The following is an 8,485-nucleotide window of genomic DNA, read 5'->3' on the forward strand; positions in this document are numbered from 1 at the left end:
TACATAATATAGTAAATTCCAGTTTTACATAATTACCTTTCATCGTAATCAATATTTAAAATAATGAAGAGTGGACAGAAAATAATTGCATTGCATCCATGAGATGGCGCCCATGATCCATACACGATATACTGTACCTTGGATTTTGTTGTGTGTTTGTTGAAATCATGTTGCAGCTTTTGTAAACCATGTAGAATATTAACGCATGAGCAAATTCTGTTTATGAATTATCAATGTCTAAGGCCTATTACTGATCACTGGCATTGACTTCCTGCAGATGCTGAGAAGATCATTTTAACGCACCACTATCAGCTGTGCAGCCTGAGACGTGCTCAGTGAATGACCACTGGAGTCACCATGTACCTAAATGCATGTCTGTGGTAGGAAGATGGACCCATACATTCAGTCACACCCCACACAGAGCCGGGGGAACGGGCCAAGGCACCTGGCTGTGGACTCAAAACCAGGCTGCAGGCCCAACCTCTACACTGTGACTGTGGCTAAACAGCCTCCATGCACAGACCGAAGGCGGCCAAAGAAACCCCAAACTCTTCCTAGTGTGTCAGCGACCCAAACCCAACATCTGTTTGCAGCTAAGCTTTATCTGGTCACATTTAGCCTGATAACATAATGCACTCAGCTAAAATGTCATTAACATCTCATGCATTCCTGCTGTTTTCGTCCTACCTCACTGTTCAACCAGAAGCCTGGTGGAGGTGGTTCTGCTCGGTGAGTGGTCTGCTGCTCCCTCCTGGTCACAAATCCGTTTCATGTGGACCTTGGAGAAGGTGGTTCAGAACTGAACACATGACAAGCGTTCTTTCTCCCTTCACAGTCTGAACATGAACAGCAGAGCGGCTTATCGACTGTATGGAAGAATCACAAGCGGCAAAAGTGCAACAGTTTGGCAACTAGGATTATTTGCATTCTTGCTGAGAGTTGGATGATAAGGTTTATGATGTAATCCCCAAAATGTATCATTTTTATGATCTGTTCATAAACCAAAATCAACACATTGCGTTTTCACAGCGGTTTTGTGTGGGGCTGTTTCTTGGCAGAGAGCGGATATTTCCTGGATACTTGTTATCTTTGTGAGAGAGACTCCACAAAGTCGCTGCAGCTAAATATAACAGCACTTAACCCCCATAAAAAATACAAGCTGTGACTTTTAAACCAAACTCTCTGCAAGACATGAAATAGGGTCTGGACTGAAATGTCAAAAAGCAAAAACAAACATGAATGGATGGTTTATGCAAAGTTTATTTAATATATTTTGAACTACATGTGTGGTATAAAGACTGTAACCACTGTATTTCACTTCAACACATCTCTAATGAAACGAGGGCCAAATTAAGAAAATGTCAGGCTCTTAATTAAATATCAGTCATTATAATTAAATCAGTCTCTGATCACTGAGGCTATTGGGGCTGAATTAAATAAACAAAGTGGAAAAGGGCAATCCAATTTAAAGAGCTTAATTTGCCAAAGGCCAGATGAAGACAGGGTTTATTGTGAACCAACAGGGTAGTTTTGCTCCTGCATTATAATGTTTGCTGTTTATCATCAAATATGGCGTCGCAGACGTGTGTTAATAACCACAGGTTCACTGTTGATGTGATGATTTCATATAAACCAGGGAAATCCAAAAAATGAAATGAATAAGACCTGTAAGTGTGTGTGTGCGTGCGTGCGCATGTGTGTAACCCTTAGAATCCCTGCTCCGGCGACAGCGTGTCCTCCTGTGCTCGCTGTGCCCGTCGTCGCGTGGACGCCGCTGTGTTCCAGCTGTCCGAGTGCATGAGGCTCAGTGGGCGTCGCACACTCGCCACGGAGGAGCTGCAGGGACCGTGCAACGCAAGGGAGTGTCTGAGCGGTGACTCAGACGGGGACCACAGATCACATGTCTCTACTGTGACCCGAAAGATGGCTGGGAGATATACAGTATTATGCAACATCTAAGTGAGACGTGTATTCATTTTATTCACCACTATTGTGGACAAACATCAGTATTGTGACTTCACTAAACATATTTTTCAACGGTTAATGAACAAAATAAAAGCGATCCTGAGTGAGTCACAATCGTGTGTTTGAGTGTGAAACCTTCACAGGTCTCAAACAGTCAGGATGCACAAACCTTGGAGCACATTTGAATGATGAGACAAGGAAACGCGACGACTTTTACCAATTAAACATCAAAAAATATCGGTCAAAGTAAGTCAAACGTCACGCTTAAACCCCCCGCATTTATTCTGACAGTCACAGTAAACTCCACTGAATGCACAGCATGAAATAACAGCGAGCGAGTGTGGAGTAACAGTTTAAATGATGACGTCAAACGTGGCTACAAGTGTCATCAAACGTGTAAAACAGAGACAGATGAATAAATGCAGGTGAGTCTGAATTTGTCTTTCAGTTTTAACAGGAGGTGAACCGACTGTTCTCGACCTGTAGAAGAGGATGATCAGCTGTTGGTGATTGATGGCAACTGACACAAATGGAACCTGCCGCACAAACTCTCCATCATCTCGAAGTACGACACACTATGAGCTGTAGTTTCCTTCATTTTGCCATTATTGTGAGAGAACAAGGCTTCGCCGCTGTCCATTATGAGCTCCATCATCGTGTGTAGGACCTCTGCCAGTTGTAAATGGCATGGATATTATGGGAACACGCTGGCACTCGCTTGCAGGCACTGACGCTGCGGTTCTGGAAGGCCCGTCCTCCCGCACCCGCCCCCAGTCCCCTCCTCCTGGCCGCCAGCTGCTTCGTCCTCTCCTCCGCAGCAAAGAAGTCCGTGGTCGCCCTGAAGAATTCCAGCAGGGCCCTGTGGCTCCAGCTGGGCCCGAGGCCCTCCGGCCCGCTGGCGGGCGGCGCCGCCGAGCCCACTGCGCTAAATCCCCCGGCGGCGCCGCCCTCGGGCTGGGCGGAGAACCCGCAGTGACCTCCGCGCTCGGTGAGGAGGAGGAAGAAGTGCGGGTTGGTCTCGAAGAGCTCCATGGGTATGGTGGACTGGGCGTCGCCGCGGACCGGGTCGTCCCGAGCGCACACGCTCAGGACGGGGATGGCCACTTCATCCACGTCTCTCAGGGGCTCGTTGCGTTCCCAGTAGGCGTCCCAGGCGCCCGGGGGAACGGGCCTCGCGGTGGCTGAACCCGCTGGCTGACAGAAGAGCGCCTCCTCCAGGCCTCGCAGGGAGCAGCTGGAGAACAGGGCGTCGGTGTGGACGGTCTCGCCCAGCACCGTCCGGTACCTGAGCATCCACACGCACAGACACACAGGCCAGAGACACATGAAACTGATAAATCAATTCTGAAGAGCTGCACTGGTGTCATATTCTATGTTGGCATTGATTTGGGAAAGCTGGCCCGGCTCACGTTGTCTCTCACAATCTATGGCTTTACACTGAGCAGGCCGCTGGTTGCTACAGTAACTTGACTTTCCCCTTAATTGCCCGTGCCGAGGCCGAGCCAATGAATGGCCGGAGAGCGCTTGCAGCCATTATTCATACGACCCCCGTTAAGAGCAGACTGGAAACGCTCACTTTCCCGTTTCAAGCCGTTCTTGTGATTGTTTTCATGGCCTGTTCGAAGCAGCAGCTCCGTAAAATGATGGAGCAGACGCGCGCCCCCCCCCCCCCCCATCCCTCGCTCCGTACCTGCTGAGGCACATCTTCTGGTACAGCACCAGGGCCCACTGCAGCGGGCGGCTCAGGCCGCCCTCGAACCAGCCCTGGCAGCGGAACACGGGCGACAGGCAGACGGCGGCGGTCACGTAGCTGGACGAGCCGCACTCCCCCAGGTAGGACAGCAGGAGCCCCGAGCCGGTGCTCTCGCTCACGGCGTACAGCCTCCCGGCCGGCTGCCGGTGGCGGATGTAGCGCACGGCCTCGCGCAGGTCGGCGGGGTCGCCGAACTGCTGCAGCCGCACGGTGGTCAGAGGGGTCCCGTTGTGGCTGCGGCGGTTGAAGACGGCCGGGAGGTAGCCGTGGGACAGCGACGTCTCACACAGCTGCGGGCGCAAAGAGAGCCCAGAGTCAGACGAGGTCGGGTTTTAATGAAACCTTGCTGTTGTAGCACCTCATCACGAGCATTGCTGCTTTTTCCTGCATGGAAAAAGAAACTACCAGTTGTTGGAAGAAGGTGAAAGCACAGTAAACCTACATGTTTGCGTGCTGCTCGCTCTTATTGTGTGCTTAATTCTACCAGTGTTTGCTCTCTTACTAATGAACATATCCAACACTCTTCCATTAAGCGGGGACAAAGAAAACACACAATACTGCCCTGAAAACAAAGCAAACATCAGTGGTGATGGACACATTTCCCTCTGTGCTAGAGTCCAATAAGACGTCTGCTGGCTCATGTTTACTCAGACTGGGCATCATCTGAGCAGATCTAATACAATGTTCTCTAATACAATGTTCCTTCACTTTGTTTCACTCTTCCCCCACTGCCTCCTTCCTGTAGATAAAGTTTTGAATCCTTGTGATTCAAAAGAAAGATGTGAGAAGGAGCTAAAAGCATTTTCAAATGAACACAAATCACAAGTTTAGTTTAATTCCCTCAACCAATATTGAGCTACATGATTAGATATATTCCTTTGGGAACAGCAGCAGTGGAGATGAGTGACGAGATTTGAGTGTGAAGCCATTTTCACTGCTGAGCCTGACTGTTCAGGTGTGCAATTATATATTCAATATTACATATGAATCAATAGATCAGTAGTTCATGGTTTTGTTATGGACCTAAAACCTTAACACTGACATTTTGCGTCAGAGGTGTCTATGTGTCGGCTCTGTGACAAATTCCTCCGGCGGCGTCAACACACACACACACACACACACACACACACACACACACACACACACACACACACACACACACACACACACACACACACACACACACACACACACACACACAGAACCTGTGATCTACCTCGGACTTCACATACATGTCTTCAGCAACAACTGTGTCCTCTTGTCTCTGATCTCTGATCGCGTCAGCATCACTGACTTACTGCCGACCATTTGTCTCGTTCCTTTACGGTTGCACTCTGACCTGGTGGATGCAGTGAGTCATCATCAGTCTGAGAATTCACAAGGGGGCGAGGAGGCAGAAAACTTGGATGCGCCGCCTCAATAGATTCTTCCAGAGTGAAAACCTTGACACAGTGACGAGCGTTCGATAAATATTACGCCCGGTGACTAAAGAAAGGCCCGTTAATGTCCCGTCTGGTATTATGTTGATTACGCGTTAATGGCAACATGCTAACAGTTTTCACAGTTACAGTACTAGTTAATAGCTTGTGCTTTAGGGAACCTTGAAAATTGCAAGGCTGCTAAACAGCTCAACGGCTGCCGCGGCACATCCAGCCCTTCAGCAGACAGTCATCACTACAGCCTTATTAATTAACACACGTGGAGCCACTTCTTTACTCTTGTTTGCACATGGGCTAAAGAAAACGCTCGAAGTGCGTTCAATGGCCCCACTCGTTACAGTTAAGTTACAGTAACTTACCAAAAGGAAAGAATAAATGAATGGACTGATTAAAGAATGACTGGGTGTCGTAACAGAGGCTTCGTACATACAGAACGTTGACTGCAGGGATGTGAAACCATGTTATCACCCATTACGAATGGGCTGATCAGAACTTATCAGCGCATTCGTACAGGCCAGTAGGTGCCTGCTTTACCTACTCGCTAACAGCTAGCAGGTAGCTAAGTTGCTATCTTCAGCGGCTTTGGACGTTATTGTGGTTAGGGTCAGGGTTAGATAACGGGTGGGGGGGGTTCCGGTTGCGGTTAGCTAACACAATACAGCTAGCTACTCTCTAAGTTATGCTCGCTAATATAACAAAAATCCAAAACTTCGATCCCGTCTGAACAACAACTGCTCAACAGCGCCCCCACTGACTCTGCTGGTTAAATCATCCGAGCCGTGATCAACCTTAATGATCGATGACGGCGACCTACTGCACCTATTCACCGCTGCCAGCGGGTAGATGGGCACCTACCGGCCCATACGTATGGGCTGATAACCACTGATAATGACCATTGAATGGCGTGATAACGTCTGAAGCAGTTCTGTGAAACACCCCCCCCCCCCTTCTTCTGTTCTGCTGGTTCGTTCCCAGACCAGCATGAACTCTTACATCTGCGTCTCACTCACACACAGATCGCCTCGTGCAGTGTCTCTCAGCAGTGACAGGAGCCATTTTAATTGGTTTACATCCCTGGTGGTGCCTCAGCTTCCAGCCCTCCCTCACAAACACTCTCTACTCCAACGCACAAGAATATAAATATGAACCTCTGTCTAAATATGACAAGCGCTTATTAACAGTGCTCCTGTTCCGTCTTCATTCAGATCCATGTCTTTGTCAGACGCTGCTCATTCTACCTTAAAGCCACAAACACACTGACTTTTGGTTTTCTGTAGAGCTGTTATTTCTGACAAGGGGCTGAGAGTAAATCCTGAGAAGCACAGACCCATCGCTATGGAATGAAATGAGCAGGAGGTTGCCAGGTGCCCAGAGTGATTCATCCCCTTTGCTCCTCCAGTCAAACGATGCCCTGTGGTCCACTCACTCCATTACCTCAGTCGATGTGCTGAAAGAGCAGCTGCCGGACCGGCGCTGCCTCCGCATCTGCTCCTTTCAGCTCTTCTAAGCGGACGGGCTTCAGCTCAAGTGACCGCTGGCCGTGTTCCCACATGTACTGTAAACGGCCAATCTCTCCTTCACCACAGTGCAGCTCAATGCCCACAACAGGGTGAGTCTAGTCAGGGCATCCTGACATTTATCAGTAAACTAGAGCAAATGGTCAGTAGATACAGGAAAAACAAGTCCAGCCTTTAATACACTGAAGTAGCCCATGCAAAGTGCTTTACTAGTACTTTTCTGTCTGACGTCATTTTCACTAATCTCTTACACGCAATAAAGTCTGAGAGAAGTCAAGGATGCATTGATTACCTTTAACACAGTTCTAGTGATCTTGCCAAAAGAGTTAGGGATGATGAGGAGAACCGGGCTGGTGGAGTGGCTGGAGGTTCGGCGCCGTTTCTGGTAGGCCGGCACTGCCCAGTCCAGCGCCACCAGTCCGTCATCGCTCAGCTGCAGGTTGTCCCGCACGAACTGGACCGGGCTGCGGTACGGCCAGCACGCCTCGTACGCGCTCTGGAGCAGGGCGCTCGCCCGCCACGTCCAGCCCACGCGTGGGGAATAATGCGTGAACGTCCTGCAGTGCTTCAGCAGATAGTTGGCCAGAGCGGACGGCTTGCAGACGAGGGCCACGGCGCGCGCCTCCCCCGCGGCCGCGGCCGCCTGCGCGCCGTCGCCGTCGCTCCGCTCTCTGTCGACGACGCGCCCCCGTCCGTTCGGGCCCGCAGCCCCCAGACCCCGAAGCAGAGCATCCGGCTGGCTCTCGGTGCCAAAGTATTTGGGTCCGGGCCAGATCAGGACCCCCAGGATCACAATGCACAGAGCCACAAGCCATTCCAGCATTTGGCACGTGCGAGCGGAACTAACTAAGCGCACAACACGGACGCACCTGGAAGTATAATCGAATAAATCACATTTTAGAAGAAAGTCCCCAGGAGCATGTCCAGTCCCAGTGCACTGACTATTAAATCGGGTTTCAGCTCGCCGCTGAAGTTTGGCGCTTCCTCCGGCGCAAGGACGCGCGGCTCTCCGGTCGCTGCGGGCGAGTGCGCGTTTACGCAGCCCGTCTTTCCTTCCGAACGCACTCTCGCAGAACCGACGCACGAAAGTCTCCTTCGAATAAACCAGCGGCCGCGGCTGCAGCGCTGCGCTCGAGCCGCGCCTCCACCCAGCAGCTCGGAGCGCAAGAAATGAGCGCTGCCAACGCTGGTGGGATACGCCTCCCTCCCATCACCCCCCCCCCACCCCACCACCAGTCTGACCGAGCAGGTACACAACGGCGGGCGCGCGAGCGTTCAACTTATTATCTGCCCATCTAAAAGCCTACATCCGGTTAGAAGAAGAAGAGGGAGATGGCACGTGAACATTAATACAAGCCGCTAGAAAGTGCGCACGATCATTTAGAGTTCGTCTGAATGAAGGGGCGCGACATTATTAAAGTCTGAAACCTGGAAGCCCACGTGGTTTAACAGCTTCCGGTTGCGCCAAGTTGCCGTGCAGCAGGTGGTGCGTGATCCAGACTCTTGGCGTCTATGAAGGTTGGAGCCTCCATCCTCTTTACGCCATCTATGCAATTCAAGCTGATAAAAATAGCACCGAGCATGAAATATTCACGAGGAGAAGAACGAGGAAGCACAACCACTTTATTGCAAGAGAGAAAGCAAAAAAAAACTGATTAATCCTGTGTCTAAAACGTGGTCTCCTGGACAATCTGGACACAAGTCACAGTTTCTCCCGTGGTTTGGTCACAGTCAGTGCTGGTTGACGGATTTCAGGGAAAGCTGCAGCCACAGCCATCTGTTTCCAGGGAACATGTTGTTTTGGACACTAA

At 50.4% G+C, this 8,485-nt stretch overlaps 1 protein-coding gene across 1 annotated transcript; it reads right to left on the bottom strand.

The window, feature by feature from the left end:
• Positions 1-1,956: 1,956 nt before the first annotated feature.
• abhd15a (abhydrolase domain containing 15a) lies at positions 1,957-7,876 on the bottom strand. Its single transcript, XM_029172056.3, has 3 exons — positions 6,967-7,876; positions 3,656-4,008; positions 1,957-3,250 (listed from the first exon to the last, which is right to left on the bottom strand). Exons 1-3 carry the CDS (start codon positions 7,495-7,497, stop codon positions 2,617-2,619), a joined length of 1,518 nt encoding a protein of 505 aa, XP_029027889.1. The 5' UTR covers positions 7,498-7,876; the 3' UTR covers positions 1,957-2,616.
• Between the last annotated feature and the right edge of the window lie 609 nt (positions 7,877-8,485).

The sequence above is a fragment of the Betta splendens genome, chromosome 13, assembly GCF_900634795.4.
Source record: "Betta splendens chromosome 13, fBetSpl5.4, whole genome shotgun sequence".
In the NCBI taxonomy this organism is placed as follows: Eukaryota; Metazoa; Chordata; class Actinopteri; order Anabantiformes; family Osphronemidae; genus Betta; species Betta splendens.

Excerpts from the sequence above, each read along its gene's own strand:
- abhd15a (XM_029172056.3), bottom strand. The coding sequence starts at position 7,497 with ATGCTGGAATGGCTTGTGGCTCTGTGCATTGTGATCCTGGGGGTCCTG. Across the intron at positions 4,009-6,966 it reads TCACTAGAACTGTGTTAAAG|CTGTGTGAGACGTCGCTGTC; the intron begins GTAATCAATGCA and ends TTGCGCCCGCAG. Across the intron at positions 3,251-3,655 it reads CAGAAGATGTGCCTCAGCAG|GTACCGGACGGTGCTGGGCG; the intron begins GTACGGAGCGAG and ends GTGGATGCTCAG.